The sequence below is a fragment of the Chroicocephalus ridibundus genome, chromosome 5 (genome assembly GCF_963924245.1).
Source record: "Chroicocephalus ridibundus chromosome 5, bChrRid1.1, whole genome shotgun sequence".
NCBI classification, from domain to species: Eukaryota; Metazoa; Chordata; class Aves; order Charadriiformes; family Laridae; genus Chroicocephalus; species Chroicocephalus ridibundus.
The window spans coordinates 40,314,803-40,336,125 of record NC_086288.1 but is presented as its reverse complement, the minus strand read 5'-3'; the positions used below and the strand labels follow the sequence as shown (position 1 = coordinate 40,336,125).

The 21,323-nt window shown below is 39.2% G+C and overlaps 1 protein-coding gene across 2 annotated transcripts in view; it reads right to left on the bottom strand.

Annotated features, from left to right (window-relative positions):
* Positions 1–21,323, bottom strand: part of TLL1 (tolloid like 1) — a 139,824-nt gene that overhangs the window by 25,270 nt on the left and 93,231 nt on the right. For both annotated transcript variants that reach the window (XM_063336106.1, XM_063336107.1), the window contains exons 9-14: positions 21,104–21,219; positions 13,578–13,680; positions 12,053–12,169; positions 10,619–10,764; positions 4,474–4,669; positions 2,905–3,030 (exon numbers count right to left, since the gene is read on the bottom strand). In XM_063336106.1, coding sequence (XP_063192176.1) covers positions 2,905–3,030; positions 4,474–4,669; positions 10,619–10,764; positions 12,053–12,169; positions 13,578–13,680; positions 21,104–21,219 — 804 coding nt within the window. The remainder of the gene's footprint in view (positions 1–2,904; positions 3,031–4,473; positions 4,670–10,618; positions 10,765–12,052; positions 12,170–13,577; positions 13,681–21,103; positions 21,220–21,323) is intronic.

Sequence of the window (21,323 nt, the reverse complement as noted above, 5' to 3'; positions counted from 1 at the left end):
AATGCCCAGACAGACTAATCAGAATCTTGTTTTATCGTGCTTGGTGCAAACAAAGAGAAAGAGACAGCCCCTATCTTGAACAGCTTGCAGGTTTGCGGGCAGAGATAAGTTTCAGGACTACACAAGGCGTTATCATATTCATTCTTTTTCCTTCCCTCCAGAGACTCTGGTTATTCTCTCCCAGCCTTTCTCATGCAAGTCCTCTGACCTCACCGCCCTCCCCAAGACCTTGACCACTCCTCTTCTGACAGACGGACTAGTTAAGATGCGCTTCGCATTCCCCCAGCTTCTCTCCTTGATTATTGATCCAGAATCAGCCCTACCTGTCTCAGCTCGTATAGCTGTGTACGCCTGCCATAACCTACTAGGTAGGGTCGCTTCTTTGAGATAGCAGTCACGTACTCTTCAGTCACAATTACTTTTGCTGAAGTATGGATGTTCAAGTAATAGAGAAAATACCTATTATTTCCAAATACATGCCAAATAGTCATCTCCATACAACAGAACAATACCGAATACAGTTCAGATAGCAAAGAATAAACACATTAATCTTTTCCATCTGTGGAAATTTATTTATTTTTTTTTAAAGGAAAGTAATGGGATTTGCAGGGGCTCTCTATCACACTCTGCTCCGTTGATACCATTCCAGCACTGTGACAGCACTGGAAATCATCCACAAAGCTCTTTATAATGAGCTGGTGGGGGAAAGCTCCACCTTCTTCCAACTGCTCTGTGCTAACACTGAATGCTTTAAAAACTGGCTACTCCTGTCTAGCTGATGGTCTCACACACTGCGTCTACTTCGTCTAACTCACCTGGGAGAAGTCTGCAGTTTCTATGTCGGGGCACGCTTGCCCGACCCAGACACATATCAGTCCTCCTCCTGGAACCTGGCTTTCCATGCAGAGGACTTCTTGGTATACACGTAAAGGTAATCTGACCAGGGTCGGGCGGCCCCTGGGTCACACCTCAGTGTGGCAAAAAAAGCTGGGCACAGGTTTAGAGACCACACTCAGATGACACAAGTTGTACCCCAAAATGATCCAGTCTGGGTCAGGGTGACAACTGACCGCTAGCTTTCAGTTTCTGCTTTTCAAAAATCACTGAAATGTTCTTTGAGGCAACAGTGGGAAACGTGGAACTACCGAAAAACCCCCAACTCTTAAAGCCTTGTAATCTGCTGCCAGCAGGGGAGACTTGGATTAGACCAGCATGAAGCAATTTTCTGTGCGTGTCAATGCTGCAGTGAAACATTGGGCAGAGTTTCTGAGTTAGAGGCTTCTATTCTGGCATCACGTGTGAATCAATACAGCTAGCTCACCCCTTAAAATCCCAAACTATAACTAGAGTGCAATGTTCGCTGTGACTACACAGCGATTTTAATTCAGCTGTCCCAAATAGCATCTACATACAGTGAGCGCTACTTTGCATGGAACAAATGCATTTACGCTTTCAGTGATAGCTCAGGGACTTTACTCCACGCTACGCTGCGCTACTTCGAACAACTCCTCTTTTTGCCAGAGCTGCTTTTCTGCTGAAGTGCCAGGGAGGTATTCCTTCTCTGTCTTTCAGAGGAAGAGGTAAGATTTTTCTGAAAGACTGGTAATCTTCCCTAGTATTCTGACTCAGATCAGCAGGCAGACTAAACGAAATTCCTTACATAAATTTGGGCTCATGATCAAAGGCCCAGAGATCAAACTTGTCTTCATGGCCCCCATTAGGTTAACCTTACTTTCTGCATACTGCCTCATATGCAGACATAGTAATACAAGAGGCTTTTTGAAATAAATTGTTTTTTCAATGTGCTTACTGTTCAAGTTGAGTGGGGAAAAAATCCCAAAACCCAACCCAAAAAACAACTGGCTTGATGAGAGCTTCAGTCTAACATGACTGTAGTCTAGGACTACCACCGCCTCTCACACACACACCAAACGGGCAAAAACCCCAACCCTACAGAACCAGAAGCAAAAGAAGAAAAAGTGCAAACAAACTAAGCAAAACTACCCTAAATTGTGACAAACCATGAATTAAAGCCCGGGAATTGGAAACAAGAGAGACACCAGTGAATCACATCTAAAGAAAACCGTAACACCAAAGACACCCATTTTCAAGCTCCATTCACTACTGAAACAAACAGATGAATTGAGATAAGAATAGTTTGTGCTATCCCTGAATTTATTGGTGTTTATGAATAAAAAAAAAATAATCAAACAATAATTGGTGTGTAATGATCAAGAGCTTTTGCTTCTTTGATGTGAAATATATATAGAATGCAAAAGTTTATCTCAGTGCAATCCTACGTTTACACACTTTCATTTATCGGGTGTTCATTTCTCCAAATGATTATTTGACTATGCTTTGCTCACCCTGAAATATGGAATTTGTTTCCAGCAAGGAAAGTCCACAGTCTGTCTGGGAGCAGGGAGGATTTCTCTGAGCTTTGAGCTAGAATACAGGATCCTGCTCTTCAAACCAGCCACCTTTCCAGTCACACCCCAGTCAGAGGTGGTCAGAGGGATCATTAAACATTCTAATTCTCGGGTAATGGCACATTGCTCTGCTCTGCTGATAATTTTCTCCTTACACCTGGTGGGAGACTTTGCTTTAATGAGTTTGAATAATGTAATAAGTTGTTTGGGAAGGTACAAAGTCCTGCTTTGCACCACCCCCAATCCACTAACAGCAAAACCTGTGAAGCTAAATTAGTGACAGACTTTGGATGAAGACGACTGCTGTGGACAGACATCACCCCGGCACCAGTAGCTGAAAGGGAGCACTGGCTTTCCAGACTGGGTTCCCACAGATCTCACACTGCTAGGACAGAGCACACAAAGGTGTGGCGTTTCACTCCAGCGATGGCACCCTGTGAGCTTTAAGAGCCCATAACGCAGCAACGCACTGTACCTTCACAACTCTTTTTGTCAGGACCAAGTTCATAGCCAGGATCACAGGCGCACTGGTAACTGCCCAGAGTATTTACACAGCGCTGCTCACAGCCACCATTGTCAGGTTTGGCACATTCATCTTCCTCTGCCAAGACAGGGAAGAATGCAAAAACGTGTTAAATAATTACCTTCCTCAGCTGTAATTGCTGGATCAATATTAACCCAGAAAGCTGTATGCATGCCATTATAAGGTGCACTACATAACACACTGTGGTTGCTGACTAGAGCGTTTTCAAATGCTAAGGAGACCTGCAACGGAGAAAATAAAAATTTGTCCTTTGTGGGGTTTGGGTGGGTTTTTGTACAACAATACCTACTGACAGCTGCAGACCTAATTTATAAGCACTTTGTGGGCAGCATACAATAATTCAGGCAGCTGTAATCTAAAGGTTGTATAAAGTATTGAAAGAAAGATTGAAAATCCACAGCAGGGTCACTTGAAGGGCACTTTATCTCCCTCAGAATCAATTTGTGCATTATCCCGAATTCATACTCAAAAACAGATTAACAGAATCCTCAAATCCCAGGTTTTCATTCTACTGATATTAAAGGGAACAAGATGCATTAGGGATGGGGGAGGGAAAGGAATAATGTATTATGTCTACTAGCTCTGAAGTATACCCATGAGATTCACTGTTAAAATATTCCTCAGATGCTGAAATATCGTTTCCTTACACCAGGACAAGTAATTTCTTCAGAATAAAACAGAGCTCCAACTCTCATGTCTACAGCCTTCAAGGTTATAATCGTCTACAGTGAAAACTAACAGTTTGGGTGAAAAAAAGCCCCAGCTTGTGGCTTTTTGAAAGAGCAAAAAGGTTCTCCTGGTGGCATGGCCTGTATTTCAAGTGTCACCATGGCCACACCACTGATGTCTTTCACTTTGCCATGGGCAGCACAGGGTAGGAATTACACGCGCCCCACACACCAACTGTTGCAGGTATAGCTGCAGTTGTATAACACACACCAACCCACTCCAAAACTGGAGGAAGACTGGGAGGCCATTGGTCACTGTAGGATTTCTCAGTTCTTTGGTTTTTTTCCTGTTCACAGAAAGTAATAAATTGATAAAGCTGCCTAATGCAGCAATAAGATTAGAAAAAACACAACATTTTGGCAAAAGTAAAAAAAAGCATAACAGAAAAGACCAAGTTGTCTCTATTGTGATTACACTATTTAAATTTATATTTGATAAAACAATATGACCAAACGCCCCATTTTTACAAGGTAAGATATGTTTCAAAGGTGTTTCAAAACTAAGCTGATTATTTGAACCTGAAGAGAGTAGGAAGTTGCACTGAACTTGTTCCTTCACTCTTTGGACATATTTTACAAGGCGATAGAAATGCCTCAACTCTTTTGATTTGATAAAATTTCATGCCCAGCGAAAAAATATACTGGAAACAGTACATAACTGATTTTAGAAAAAATAGGTTGAAAAATACTTTTTGTCTCCTATCATATTTTTTCTAACACAAAATCAAGTGATAAGCAGTTCACAGCTCCCAAAATATGCTTTAACATTTACCTTTAAAAAAATTAGCTGCAAACCCTGCTTTGTTAACGGTGCCATCAGAAACGAACTTCATCCACAGGGTATTAGAGGTAGATCTAATGTCTTCTGGCTTGTCATAGCCGCAAAAATGACCAATTAAAGGACTGTTTTCATTTGCTCCATCTCGAATTTCCAAGTAGTCATACGCACAGTTATCATGTCTTTCAATCTGTAAAAAATTATTTTTGAAGTGACCTTTTTTGAACTAGATCATAAATATCAAGTATCAATCAGCTAATAAACAGGATAGAAATTTTTCAAAGTTAACGTTAGGGTTCTCTGTTTAGGGTTCAAACACCAGGACGATGGGAAAAAGAACAAGCATCACTGGACGTCTTTAACTGTACTTGTTTTCTACAAGAAGAAATAATGTTGAGATTGCTACACAGGACACAAGAGTCTAACTGGAAAAAATTAACTAAAAAGACACACTTCACCCCTAAGCTTCCCAATGTTCTGTCAAATTCCCACTCTGAGTTCAAGTTAAGTCCTCTTTTTTTCATGTACGCTCAAGTATACAAGATTAATGGTTTGACAACTAACGAGGTCAGAAATATTAATTGGTTTTAAAATATTAAAAAGCTCAATTCTGATTAATATGCATAACATTTTTAGACATGATTAAACTGCGCTATTTCAGGTGATGATCAGTATTTTATTTTCTTCCTTTATCTTCAACACAGTGCAAAGTATTTTATTTTTCACTACCCATTGATGTTGTAGGGTAACTGTAAAAAATTCCTGTGCTCTTAAGCTCTTAAGTAGCCAAGAGAACAGATGACAAAAAAAATATCCTTGTTATTTTTCTGCAGCTGATGAGTCTGGTTTTTGTTGCACGATTCCTTTTTTCAGGTGTCGTCTTTAGACTTTCTGAGTCAATGGAGTGAATCTTTGCCATGCTGAAGGAGAAACCTACTGAAACCAGAAAAACTGAAAATGTGCCTCTCAAAACTCCTGCCAGATGACATCCAAACACAGACTAGCATATAAGTGGACATGTGTGCCTTTCTACTTGGGCAGCAAGTCTTGTGCTCTTTACATTATAGTATTGCAGAGTCAGAGTGGGAATTGCCCCAAAGAAGAAAGCAGTAGCAGCCCGAACATGATCCTACCTGGAACCTAGAAAATTTATGATTCCTGTCTTTATTGAGAGAGTATCTTTCCCAACAGGATTAGAAACCCTCTTGATCTGGGTCATTTTACTGCAGGATTACTTCACGTTACTCAAGTCATATAGGATCTTAGCTATAAAAGAATTAACGAAATCCAAGTATTCAAAAATAAATCCTCTAAGAAAACTATTGTTCAGCTAAGTGGCTGAATCGTGAGATAGGTTTAGGGAGGCGGAGCAGGGGCAGGACGACAATCAGGGAGAAGGTGTTGGAGAAGCCTCAAATTTAATTCAGCATATTCAAATTCTGTTAAAATGACAAAGAAGTCAAAACCAAATCAAACCCAGAAAAATCCACATCTTATCTCCAGACAGAATTTTTCTTGCATGTAAGCTGCACAGTTAGTACAAGTGGCTGCTGATACTCTGCTCTAATTTCGCGTTATGACCAACACTAAGCTCAGTAACCACCACAGACTAAGGAGCTTTCATTTAGCACATTAGGATTTCTGCTTCTTTTATGTAAGAGGGAAAAGTGGGGGAAGGAGCTGTTTGATTTCATTTCATTTTAATGGCATCGAAATATGGCACAGACTTAGACACAAAATTTGTCTGTCTTCCATCCAACTTTCCAATTCTTCAAGCATTTACATACGTAATTTTCTCCTACTCACTTATCTGGCACAAGCCATATTGCCATTTACTCTGATTTCTTAGCTGTTAGCTCAGGAATTGCTTTGGGCCAGAGTTTGGGAAATGAGTGAGAAAAGTCAAGAAAATCGTGTATGCAACCACCCATTGCTGACTTCAATGGCAATTGTATGTTTGCAACTAATGCAGTTGGGCATGTGTCTACGTGCGCACTGGTAAGTTTTTGACACTGCAATACCAATTCCAAATTTTCAGTAATCTAAAAAATAAATTTTAAACACATGACATCGTATTCCATTTTGAAACAATGTCTGCCTTGTTATCTCAGCAAAAATCATATTGCACTCTTATGCAAAAATAAGTGACCTGCTCCAAAGCCCACTAATACCAATGAAGGATTTGTGTATTTTCCCCACACACGTCTGTGGTCATTTCACTACTCAAGACTTTTAATTAACATCTATCTTTTTCCATGTTTCCATGTTCTATGGGGCAATACGGAAAATCTGATTTTCCACAGGCCAAGCACAGCTCTGAGTTACACGTACCAAATTCCCGTTAAGGTGAATTGTTACTTCCTTTTCTGAGAATCATTCTATTTTTGTCAAGAGACAACAGCTAAAAATATATTTTGTATAGCAGTTAAGTTGCTAAACTTCCTAAGACTATAAAAATCAATCAGCTTACAAAGTGTTATTGATTTTCAATAAAACAATTTTAAAGGTGGCCATTCTACCATATTCATTTATTTTTAAGCATACTACTACTGCAAGTGATACCATTATTATTATCAAAATTATTATATTAAGGGATTAAATCGTTACACCCATATATAAACTAACAGGTAAGTATTGTGTTTTTGAGAAATGACAATTGGTGCTAAGGCAATGAAGGCAATGAAACCAAAGGTAACCAATGAAAAAGAACGAGCATAAAATGTTCTTTGCTTATCTGTACCTCAGGTTTTAAGATGGCGTGGTACTGTCACCTGGGAACACTGCCATACAAAGATCTATTACACTTGCAATAGTCTCTTATTCTTCCTACTACCAGGGCAGAAAATCTCCTCAAGTTAATGAGAGGACTCCCAGTGAGTTTAGTTGTAACTGAACTGATCCCATAAACCTTATTTACTGGAACATTAAAATTTCACAAGATTGATATTGTATGTGGATGAGAATACACAAAACATTAGCAAATGCAAAAAAAAAAAAAAACAAACCCAAAAAAAAAGCCCAAATAAATAGGTTTTATGGAAAACGCATTGCTTCTAGGAGAATGCAAGATACCACTGGCTCCTGAAGGCCTTAGAGGAAATGCAGAATTTGAATGGCATTAGAGAACTAAACTGAGAAAATGCCTGGGACAGGAACATAAGCACAAGAAAACACTAAGAAATGTCCTGGTGAAATGGAAAGCCAGATATGTTCTGAACATTCATTCTCAAAAGAAAAGACAATTCCTTGTACACAGTTTCAGTTTTGAAAAAAACAATAAAATACATATGGTTAAAACATCCAGACTACCTTTGTTTTGTAGCACTCTCCCAACAGGGAAAAAAAACCCCATATATTTAAAAAAGAAAAAAAAAAGAGGATTTGACAAGCAAATCCAGGAGCAATCGTATTTCAGGAGAAAGCTTCCAATTACTTTTTGTCATTGTTAATTTATTTGTTGATAGAATCAAATTCCAGTTCAGGTAAACATATCTGACTCAGATCATAGACTTTAGTCATAAAAGGTGGCTATATGCCTACTGGAATCAGCAGATGATCAGATAAATTTTATTCCCTGACTTACGGAAAAATAATTTAAATGAACACTATCTGCACCAAGATTAACAGGGCCACCCAAATGAGGCAAATTAATTTAGCTCAGCTCTACAAACCCTCTGGACCACCTTACCTGGTGAAACTGCATGCCAACAAAAGTTCTTTAAATAACAAGTATACAAGGACCACTAATTTTCAAAGAACAGCATAATAAAGGTGACAATGAAGCAAAAAGATGGAGTTACCAGTCCCAAGATCTCTGCTGTCATCTAGAAACTGGGAAGTGTAGCTGGCCACCAGGCAGCCAAATAAGAAAGGGTAATCCCACACTCAGTGGAAAATGCGTTGCCCACAGCAGGCAAAACAAGATGACTCATTGATACAGCTTGAAATTCTCAGCTTCCCTAGTGCTTTCATTTCAGACTGAAGGTTATTTATACAGTTATTTTTTCTAGCATTACATATGGATAATGAGAATTCCTCTTACTTAACTGTACCTTTCAAAGGACAGAGAAGTAATTTTCTCACAAACACGCTGCAATAACTCTTTGGCCTGACATTTACTTTTTTTGATCTCAGCTGGCACGAAGAACTGTGATTTTTAAACAACTTTTTGTTTTACTGGGCAGTGCACCAAGGATTCAGTCCAGAGAGGGACTTAGTAGCAAAAAACAGAACACCTACGTTCAGGCGCTTGGACCTGAAATGGAAATCAGACCCAATGGTGAATATCTAGGCAAGGCACTTCAGAGCAGTTTCCAAAGCAACTCACTCTCTCAGCGGGGAGCCCTGTGGACAAGCCAGTAAGAAACGCTGCGAAGACAGATATAGCGGAAGTCTTGTGCCTTTCTGGGGCACCTCATTTGGCGCTCAAGGGCATCCTGCCCCTCGCGAATCACAGCTCAGATTCTTCCCGGAAAAGTATGCGCCTTTCAAGTTGCTATGCTGTAAATTATATATTTTTTTTCTTTCAAAACACACCTAGCAGAAGCACTAACTTGAGACCGTGCTTCTGCTCAATTTCCTCTTTCTTCTTAGGAGGTGTCAGTCCACATGTTTCACCTCTAGAGAGTGCCACAATACTAAATAGTCTGGGGGAAAAACTGGACATTTCTTACAGCCACTAGCCTACTAAATTGCACTCTCATTTGCTGGTCTTTGCTTCTAATTATTTTCTATATGGTGAGGCAGGAATATACCATCTTCACACTTGCAAACAGACCATAATTTGGTGATTAGAAAAAGGTCCTGAAAGATAAGAAGAGACAGAAGTTTGATGCTCCCAGAGGTGATATTGAACCGAGGTCAGTTCAAGCAATTATGTACTGCGTGTGTAGACCTACGCTGAGCATCTGCACGGAGATCAAATACTGTGACAAGTCTCTTATGAAGAGGCAGAGTGCCATTTCTCTTGGGATCACACTAAAAAATACTGAGCACCAATGGCAGACTAGAAAAGCTCCACATCTAGTCAGTAAATCATATAAAGTTACTGAAAACATTGTGCATTTTCAACAGCACTTAAAAAAGAGAGACTGACATGCTATGTTAAGTAATCTTGAGCCAGGCCATGCAGAGTCTGACTGGCATTTGGAAAACTCTTTGGACAGGAAGAGCTGATCTTGTCTGCACTTCACCCAATGTTAATTCGGGATACAAAAAAAAAGGGAAAATGAAGTAGAATCTGTGAAACTATTAAAATTTCCATTGTTTATATTCACAAGTGCTGATAAAGTCCCAAACCCTTGTTATCTCATGCTTAGACCTTTCATCAGTCATAGCAAAAATGTGCCGTACCCCTGAAGTCTGTCTGTAAGACTAAGATTACAGGTTGGAAATTATATTTACAATACACATGTTTATATCTATGCGCATCATAAAGCCAAAAAGTTTAGATTGAAAAAAAAGTGTTCTTCATGTCATTACTGCTGGGAATATTCAAATAAAACAAGTGAACTCAAAGTCTGTTACTAAATTTATCCACAAACTTCAAACCAGTGTATAGTGTATGTATATAAAAAAAAGACCTATGAAATATTATTTTTCTTTGTTATACAATAGTTTACCACTGTTCAGCAATGTTATACAGAGACAGATGTACACTAAAGACATGCAAGCATGACTCACCGTGGCTTTTTTCTTCCCTCTATAAATATAGGTTTGTAAACTGAATTTAAGTGGGCTTTCTTTTTTCCTTTCTTCTCAAAACAGAAGCCAAAACCCACAGTAGTTTCTTTCCAAATAGGCATTCCTTTTTAACAATAAGATTTAGCAAAGATAAAAAGTCCCTATTATTTAACAGAATATTAAAACGGCCTTGCTGAACTGGATTATGTATTTGCTAAACTGTGACTATTGCCAGTACTTTAAACATTCCAATTCAAACAGCACAGAAAACATGAAAAACATTTAATCTTGAAAATTTCTGCAGAAAGGAAGGTTTCATGGAGAGTAGAATTGGATTCTGGAGCTCACTTTTCATACAGAATTCTTAAATTCATTCACAGGTTTAATGAGGATTCCCTTAAATGTCACTGTCAGTTATCCACTAGATGCTTTTCTCAGATGAGTTAAAAGGCTTTACCTCAAATGCTTGAAAGGTTAATCCTACATTGTAGTTTTCCGACACTGTTATTTTCCACACACATTCCTTCATTGGTCTGTAGTCATCAGGATAATTGGGAGACTGGATCTGGCCTTCATTTTTGTGGATTTCACCTCCACAAATAGCTGACAAAAGCATAAAATTCTTATTGTCAATAATGACATTTTCTGTTCCCCATGCCCAAACTGACATTTTATGCACTGCTTTTTAAAACTAATGATAAGATTATTCTGGAGAAGACTTTAAAAGTCTACCAAGAACAAATTCTTGAAAACACAATCGATTCAAACCACTATACAGATTTCAGTTAGAGAATATAATGCAGCATTTGTACTAGCTCTAACTGTGTCTACAGCATTCAGGAAGACTCTGGAATCGTGGATAATCCGAATCGATACATTTTATAGATTATATTTAAAAAGTCAAGATAATTAGATTTTAGTTTTCATTCACCTTTGAAATATATTGAGTACACACTCTTAATTAATATTTAGTAACCTCTACAAAGAGACAAATGAGACAGAAATCTTATGTTTTGTAATGATCTATGCATTTTAACCTACAATTCATCACTTCAAGCTTATACTGAATTTGAACAAACAGCTACTATAAATAAAAATAATTTCATGAAAAGTAAATGCACTTTTCAGGGTCCATACTGATAATCATGTAAAGAATATCATCTAAATAATCATGTAAAGAATATCATCTAAATAATACAGTTTACTACCGTAGATTCAATATTTAAGAAAACGGCTTCTATTTTAAACAGGTGAATGTTGACTTGCTAATATACTCAGTGTGTGGGAGTGTCATTATAAAGTAATCCAAGAGCATATGGAAAACTTAAGTCAGATTTTACTGAAGAATAAACAGAAAGCACTCAAAGAAATCTCTCCACACACTAAGCACAAGAACATGCATATTTAGTTATTTAGATGACTAGTAAAAGATGCTTATGAATATTAGATATTAGGAAGAAACTCTTTCCTGTGAGGGTGGTGAGGCACTGGAACAGGTTGCCCAGAGAAGCTGTGGATGCCCCATCCCTGGAAGTGTTCAAGACCAGGCTGGATGGGGCTTTGAGCAACCTGGTCTAGTGACAAGTGTCCCTGCCTATGGCAAGGGGTTGAAACTAGATGATCTTTAGGGTCCCTTCCAACCCAAACCATTCTATGATTCTATGATTATCAGTGGTGTCCTTGGAAAAGAGGTCATCTGAAATCTGATCAGAGGAAGAGTTTCAAAATGCCCTGTCCAGTGAGTTAACACCTATTGTCTCTTTTAGCAATAAAATACTGATTTCATATTAGCTTATTTTTCTTTTTTTTTTCCCTTTTTAAATATCCAAAGGTATCCAGTTAATATTTTTCCTCCATAATCAAGTCATTTTTAACGCTGTAAGAGGCTTACCTTCGTAAACTGCTGCAAAACCTTTCCCAACCCAGTTGCTGCTGCTGCGGAACTCGATCCACATCCTGCTGTCGGAGGATGCAAGGACTTCTGGCAGTTTGTCACCACAAAACCTGCCTAAAAACATGCAACCAGTAACTGCATTTTCTGCCGCCTCTGAAGCCAAACGCTGCAAACATTTATACAAGTGTTTAACATTATAAACAGGAGTAGTATAACCCACTCAGTGGAACTATTCACACGCTTATGGTTAAGCACACGTGTTTCTGCAGATCAGGACCTAATACACAAAGATTTTATTATAAAGGTTTCAGTACTTCTTTTCATTGCAGTCAAACTCACAAGTCTAAGTATAAAACCTTAGGGGAATTAAGTAGAAAAATTATTGTTATAGATTGTTTCTATACATACAAACCCGGGCGTTTTGGAAGAGGAAAGTGAGTACCAATCACAAGAGAGGCATGTAATCGAGGTCACAGTAATACCGCTCATTGTGTCTAAGGTCCAAAGAGATTTAAAAACTAACATCCAGATGACCCCAGACCGTATTACTCTCTTAAATTCAGCCTAGGTAGGTGAAATTTCTATTTGTCTAGGTGATAGAGAATGAAATAGGAGAAAAGGGGAATTACTGTCCGATCTTAATTCTTTCTTCTTTCTTTTCTTTTTAAGGCCAAGAAAACAGGCACGACTGCTAAAAAGCTGTCCTCTGTATCTGCTTCCTTTTCATTGTTTTTTTGCTCTTTTTAAATTGTAGCTGTTAGGATGCTAACAAATAGTTTTAGTCTTCATTCTAAAAACAACAACAAAACTGACCCAAGAAGTTGGAGACGCTCATGTTTCCTATGGTCTGAAATCCCCAGTTTCCGTCATAGAAGATCATAGGATGTCAAACCGACCCTCTGGATTGGGCAGTGGCATTACGGGGTGTGAAATCCCCCCATCAACCCTCTGAATTAAGAAAAGGATGGCTTCAGCTTCCTGTGTATTAGTTGCAACTCTAACACTTAATTCATTATTGCTTTGCATGTCTCTTCTCTGCAAGAGCAGGGAAGGACACGCAAAGGAAAAAAAAAAAAACTTCTATTCACAATTTTAAAAGTACAGGAGGAGAGCTGATAAGTACAACTGTACAGTGGGTGCTCTCAACAGCCGTGCATGTGCTCATCACATGCTCTATGGATTTCCCATCACACGCTCTCCAGATTTGTCTGTATACTATTTCCCCATTTCTGTGAACAAAACTACGGCAACTTCATATCTTAAAACCCACAAGCGCAGTTTTCATCTTTCCACACATGAAGCTGAATAACAGCTAGCTGCAATGAAAGGAAGCCTTGAGGCCTGAAGTCAAATAAACGACTTGTTTGAGGCCATTTACAGGGTCTTTTTCCCATCCCCAAGTTTAGATACATTCTAGACACCTGAAAACCAAGAGGTTTGTTGTGAGTTCAACGGGACGCAAGTCCACTGAACTAAATGAATGTGGTAACTATGGACAGTGCAGCATTCAACAGTTGCATACCAAGCAGAGGTGATTTTCTCCAGTAGCCATCTCTCACTTCAATATAGTCATACCAACAGAGACTGCTCTTGTAAAGGTCCATGGTGGTGAAGTTTAAAACAATCTGCAATCGGAGGAGAATACCTAATTAAATCATGCATGGTTAATACTAGAAAACAATCACGACAACATTCTGCAGAACACGAGCCAGAGTGGTTACCTGTAACAGGATTCCAACTGCTTAGACACTTAATTAACCTCTCAATTATTTCTTATAATGAGTAGATGTTGTTTGGGAAGATTAAAAGTTATTTTATTTAATCTTACATATTTGACCAAGTTCACGACAGACTATTCACACCTAATTGCTTACAGGGAGCTTTTCACAGAGAAATAAAAAATTGAGAATGAACATAAGGTAAAATAATGTGCTAATATAATTTTAAGTATGTTACTGATAATTCTCATGCCAATTCCCGTTCCATTCCATTCTGACTATAATCAGCGCTGACAGATGTAAAAAAAAAATAATCGTGTTTTTATTTTGGTTTGTGTTTCCTTCAACTACTGTTTCGACAAGATAATTTACTTCCAGAAAAGTTAAATATTGACAATGGTGGACAGAATGCTGAAAGCAATTATCACTAAAACAAATGGTACACAGTCCCTTAATGACTCTTAATGAAACTACAAGAAAGTTTTTCATACAGAAATCTGAGTTCTGTGCGTTTCTGGAACTTTTGAACTTGGACTCCCAATTTTACTCAGCCCATCTGTAAATAGGCATCTTTTCAATACATAATATCAAGGCTACCCTAGATCATTACATTATCCCACTTGCGTTTAGAAATACTAATCCTAAACTGCCAGAATCTCACGCTTTTAACACGAGAGTAGGATTAATCCTGGATCACAGGATGTCACAATAGCTACAGTTTGGACCTTGACTGACTGTGACAGTCTTAGCATTATGTCCTGCAATTTCAGGGCCAAACAAGAAGATTAAAAATCATTCATATTTTGTATTATAAAATAATTTCCAATTCATACCCTTTCATTGGATTTAGGTGTATTTGGAAAAAGAATCCATCTTCTTCCAAATCAGTTTCTCGGTGTAGATTAATAAATATTTCAACCTAACTAAAAATCTTCTTTATTCACATACGAGCACAGAATTGGTTTTATTTTTAGCTTTGATCCTAGGAATTCACAATCGAAACCTGCTATTATAAAGCAAACACGAATTGCTGCACAGTAGCAAATACTTCACACTGCAAAAATATATCTCCATGGCAGCCTATGAAGCAGCTGTGAGTGTCAGTTGAAAGGAGAGAAATTTACCCTTAGTCCAGCTGTAAGGAGGAAATACAACACCGTAACTGGGAACAATGGGCCCAGATTGTCAGACGGGATGGTTTACTTCCACCTCCTCTGAAGGCACCAGGAGTCTATCTAACCACAACACAGTACAATATTAAATGAAAAAGGCGGAACTTTTTCAGACTGTTTAATTTTAAGAAGATAAAAACTAACTTAAAGATAACATAAAGCTCAGCATTTTGGGTGTGGAGGTGGTAGAGAGTCACGGTAAGGCTCTTCTCCAAACAATGAAAATGGAGATAATCTTTCATAGCAAAACACAATGTGTCTTAACGTTAGGCTAGCAGAGGTTTTGCTTTCACTTAAGTTACACACAAAATAACTAAGTACGTCCATACAAGCAATTACATTCTCAAAGATCTCTTTGTTTTCAGTGGATAGTGGGAAACCTTCTGACAATCTTAAAAGCTCTATCTTCCCCCATCCCGTAGCGCTGACAATACTGACTGTTTGGGTGGAAGACTAAGCTCACAAGTGATTCTGTTCAGCTTTCACCTTTATTACCATGAGAAACAGAAAACATCTGTAAGGCTACACATAAAACCCAACAGCCAGAAGTCCTCTACAGTGAGGCACATTATGCTGGCAGCCACAGCTTTGCGGGAGGAAGGTATGGGACACGAAGCATGCCAAGGACCATCAGGACAGCACTGAATGAATGAATACCTGTTCTGATGGTTAAGTACGGCCAAACATTTACATCCACAAGCTGCTACCACATCCACAAAACCTCCAAAAGGGTTGCTTAAACAGCAGTCTGCCTCTAGCACTGTGTTCTCCATTGGAACATCCTGCAAGCAGCTTTGGTACATTTTTAGTGTAGCAGATGCAACAAATATAGCCTGCTCGCTCTCTTTTGGCCCCTTCCTTCTGTCATTTTAGGGCCACAAAGGGAGGCAATAATTTAGTCTCAGATCTGTATGCCAAGAATGTCTGCTTCAATGTTAGCTTGATACTTTGGAAATATTTTTAGATAATATTAACTCATGTCCAGGCTGCCATTGACACTCTGAATCATAAAGACCTATAACAATGAATAGCCATCAAATTATACTGTAGGCTTCCTTCCGGAGCTCAGAGATGAAAATGGACAAATCTGAAGTCAGACACAATTGCTGTGCCATCTTGTCCTGCTTTGAGGTAAAACAGAACGGATTTTTTTTTCCAGTAATTTTACTTTGCAGCTAAGACACTTCTAACTAACTAAACTCTTTGGAATTAACAGCATATTTTTCAGACACTGCCTGCTTCCAGAGACTGATAAGACCTGATTGTTTCTAATTTATGCCAAGGAATGGTATGCAGAGAGGCTCTTGCTTATACTTATTGCTATAACACCCAAGGTCAGCTGACTTTGTTATTTGCCCCGTTGGAGGGTCAGAAGCGGAAAAATGTAGAGGGCTCCCACCTGCAGAGAGGAGCAGACAAGACAGGTAACCCAAAACTATCAACAGGGTATTCCATCCCATCTGCCCCATGCTCACTATAAAAGCTGAGGGATCAAAAGGTCAGCCTCTTTCTTCAATGGCCGGGGTCCAAGGAGGACTCTGTCTGTCTACCTTTGACCCCAATCCGTGCATTCCTGAATCCAGATACGGAATCCAGTTCCCATCTGTCACTGAGTCCAGTCCGTGACTTTCCCAGTGCCTGCTGGTGATCATCATCCTTCAATCCAAGCACTGAGCTACCTCTCTCTTCAGATGGCTTTCATTTTCCCCTTGCCAGTTTTTCATCAAGGCCTCGGTGGAGATTTTTCTTTAAATTTTGCAAAATAGGAAGAATGTTTTCTTTCCAGCGTTACTAAGAAAATTGACAGAAATCCTTCAATGACATACTACTCAGTTTCCAGATTATTGCACTGTTTACCTAAAAATGGCATGCATCAAAGCATTAGTTGATCCTCTCAGCTGGCACTCACTATGTTACTGTGGTTGTGTCCATCCACATGCTCTCCTGCTTCTTTTAGTCTAAGTGCAGCATCTCCTATTTCAACTTCCCTGTCCTATATCCTGGATGTGCCATTCCTTCCTGGAAGGGGAACCTTACAACTCGCCTCTTAGCTTTTGCCTATCGCTACACCTCTCAAACATCTTCTAGCTTATGTGTTCCCTTTCCCAGATGTCTAACCCACAGGGCATTTTGCCTTTGCTCTTCAGGCACTCCTTCAGGGACACGTCCCTGAAGAAATAAATGCACAAATATTATCATAATTCTGAAATCACCTACTTTCTCCATGAGAAATATGCAGATCTGGCTAAAAGTACAATCATTCATATGCTTTCCTCTGCTTCAGTTTTCTATTACATTTCCAAGTGCTATTTGAATCTGCCTCTGAGGATGCCAGAGAGGTCCTGTATATTCTCTCATTCACACAGCAATTCTGTCTGTAGTTTACTGACTGTTTCTTCTTCAGCCTGTCCTTTAAAGACATTTTGTTCTCGGAATTTTTGTTCTTCTCCTCATCTCATCCACTTTGCAGTTCAGGTTCCTTCTAAACTCTTACCTTCTTTTTTTTCCTGAGTTTCTCAGACCATAGGTAATTATCTCCGTTTGTATCTAGCCATACTGCTTGAAAACCCCACTGCCGTCACCAGTCTCCTTGTCCTTTTTGACCCACGCCCACCTCACCCCAGCTGCACAGGCAGAAGGGTTCACAAGGGGGAGTCTTTTTCTCTACCCAGATGAGGTGCAGACAGCTGGGTCAGGGAAGGTCAGGCTACCTTCCACAGCTGCTTAAGCTAACCCAGCTGGCTCTGTTGGAAGCAAGTTATGGAAGCCACATCCTATACCTCCTCCATTGGCTGAGCTGTGTAGAGTCTGGAGGTCTCTAACCAGTCTAGCCACAAGTTTTCCATTTTCCATGACAGAGCTGAAACATCAGATTTCTCTGTTTTCTGTTTGGAAATTTGCCTTTTCCAAACTTTAGTTGCCAGGACAGAGTTGGGAAAAGAATGGTTCTATTTTGGTGTGATCCTGTCATTGTCTCAAAGTGCTGCTATCTAAATGGAAACCATTAAAATTTAATGAACCTCCTCAATGGCCCCCTCCTTTGAAACTATATGAAGTAACCTTCACAGCCTTTTCTCACTCTGACATGCCAAGGTATTTGATGATACAGCAATTCCTTAACATTGACCAGAATTCATTAGCTGTACATAGGCAGAACCCCCAATCTGTCACAGCATGATTTCTGGTCGGGAACCAAACAAGTATAAATATATTTAAGATTCTTATTTGCAATTCTGCAAAACATTAAATAGAGCTACAGACAAGGCAGAGCTTGTTCAAGGGGACAGGATGGCTGAAAGTCTTCACAGGAAAAACAATCAATGGGTATTTGTCAGCACAATTAAGGAATTATTGATTACACAGCAGAATCAATTGTGCTACTGCAGAGAGAATATATCAATACCTCCTACTGCCTGGGATAAGAAGGCACGAAATATATAGCAAACACCAGGTAGTACTAAGCTTTCTGCAGATGGCATTTTTTTCCCCCATATCAACCAAGGATTTAGCTGTCCTATTTTATCATTAAAGTAAAACATTAAGGAAAATTGGGAAGTAATGTAACCTATTCAAAGATGCAGATTCAAAAAAACCACTTGCACTGTTGCAACTCCTTGTGCCAACAAAATTTCTACACGCCAGAAGGCGGGATTCGCCCTGGCAGAAGGCATACAGTATTACTAACACCATCCGCCCCCAGAGATTTTTCCGTGTGTAGATATACTGTGTACAGCTGTTTACCATATAGTCCTAAATCTTGAGAGAAAGTAAAAGGTAAATGAACTGCCTTGTTTTAGTAATAGGACACATATATTTTAGGTTGGGCTGGCAATTTCTGATGCCTATCAATAAAAGGAATACTGCAGCCAGCGCATACCACTGCAGTCCCGTCCTTTGTTGAATTTCCTGCCATCAAAGATCAGAAGTGTCTGTGCTTGCAGACAGCAGCACAGATAGAACAGAAGTCCTTTAAACTACGCTAAAACAGCACAATGTTAAATCTCAATAAATAAGAGACGAGCTAGCAATCTGGACTGATGCTTTTGCAGTTTATTTTTAGGTGACTAAAGGGCTCACTGACGTTTCAGAACATGACGTGATGTACTTATACATACTCTAACCTCCACACAGCATTCCTGAGATCTATCAGGGTCAAAGCAGCAAACAAAGAAAGAAAAATTTAAATATATTTTTATTTTCCTCTCATAACATAAATATATTGGCATCATTTACTGAGAAAATTTGGGATCAAGCATAACGTGTGTTCAGGGTACTGTGATATATGCTTTAGTTAAGATTTAGACCTCATTTCTGCTATTCACATCCAAGCACTTGCTGCAAAGAGGGTCCTTTATCTCAAAACGGACAACATCATGTGGGAACAGCACTGACAAACAGACTTTTTGACATTAGCACAAATATAATTTACTTTGTTCTTGCTGAACTATATGAAGACTATGAGCTGGAGGCCAGAACAGTGCTCTACAGACACAACTTGTCTTGTCAAATTTCAATTAGAAAATTCTGTTTAGTCTTTTTTCCCATTTGGGGAGGGGGACTTCAAGACAGGACCTTTCCCTCATTAAGCTTTTGTGCAGTGTAATAAAGCTCCAGTGGTGGCGGTTACAATCTCAAGACATAATGGTATTACAAATATATTACAATTACACTAACGTCTGCAGATAGGCTTACACAAAGTTGGAGCATGCTATGAGTACTTAAGCATGACCATTTTCTAACTCATACATTGGTATTGTTTTCAAAAGGCAATAGTAATTGTAGATGAAATCTACAACTTTTCTAATGTTTTAACTGAGGAACAGAAAAGAAACCTAAACCATTTTTGTTACTATCACAGCAGTGTCTAAGCAGGAACACAAATAGCGGCGAGATAAAATTACCTATCTATCTAGATTAATTTGCATCTTTTGCGCAAACCTTCTCTTATTCATCTGTTTTCATTTGTTTTTCCCTGCCAACCTGCAGAGCCACCCACGCCCTCCCAGCACAGAGTGTGTTTATTTTTCCTCCTGTCTCTGGCTCTTGCCCACAGGAGGGTGAGCGCTTTCCAAAGGACTTTGCTTTCATCCCCTACAGTGGCGAATGCTCTTACAGCTCCTCAGGATCTATCAGCACATCAAGAACTTATACTCTTGATGTCTACCAGGACCCTGACCTGAAAGAAACATGGACTAAAGTAATCCAATCAGGAGAAAAATATATCCAATATGGAGTGAGAGACCACTAACAAAACTGACTGAAATATCTGGGGGCAAATGATGGGTTTTCCTCTTTGGACTCTCCAGTACTAAGGCTGGTGCTAGGTTCTATATTTCAGTCTTTAGGCTGAATTTGCTTAATATCAGCCACTGCTTCTTGCAAAGCAACGTACATCCTTTTTTTCGTCCTGCATATTTTGTCTCAGGTGAAACTTCCCATTGCTCTCTCTATCCTTATTTCTTTTGAGGCAGGCTAATATTCAAGCCAGTAATTTAAAACAAGATTCAGCTAGCAGGTTTTGAAAGCATACACAATAAGAACAGGTTTTGCTTTCACTAGGATGGCACACTTCTCTCCCTGAACTGCCCTCTCCAAGCCAATTCCCCTCCCCCTCTTTTTTCCTCTAAAATTGATGCCCAGAAAGTAAAACTGTATGGACTAGAACCGATAGCAGGGAACACCTACAATGACACTTTCTTTACCCCACATTATTAATGTTTGACTTTAGAAACATCTCATTCAACATACTAAGAGTTGTTGGCAGAGCCCAGCTATCAGCCCCACATAGCTCAGTCAGCTTACCCAAGCCCACGCTGGAGAAAAGACCACGCAGGAACCTGAACTACCTCTTCCACCTTTACACTGAACCACCAACTGGATTGGAAGCCAGTTTTGAAGGGATTTCATGATGCAAACATGCAGCAGATTGACATCATGCCTTCAGTTCACATGGGCAGCCACCAAATAGATGATGTGGTTCTAATGCCACAGACCAAAGGCAAGTCAACGGCACACAGTCAGTTCACGGTCCCACTTTTTATGGCATACTATTGTTTTCAATTATTATACAAGTTTTAATCTTAAATGAAAAGCTAATGAAATGCAACATTCTATTTTGAAAATAATATCTGTGTTTTGCTGAGGAAATGTTAAAATACCTTCTCCCCTGGGGTCACAGAGATTCTCCATATGCAGTGTGTGTAAGAAGGATAACCATTTGGAAATCCTGGAGAAGAGAAGTTGCCTGTAGATTCCTGCAGTGTTTCTCCACAGGCTGAAAGAAACAAAAAAGAGTAAAAATATAAAATTGAATGCGCCTAACAGAGAAAAACGCATCTTTCCAATATCTACTCAGAATACATTTAACTCACTGCAGAT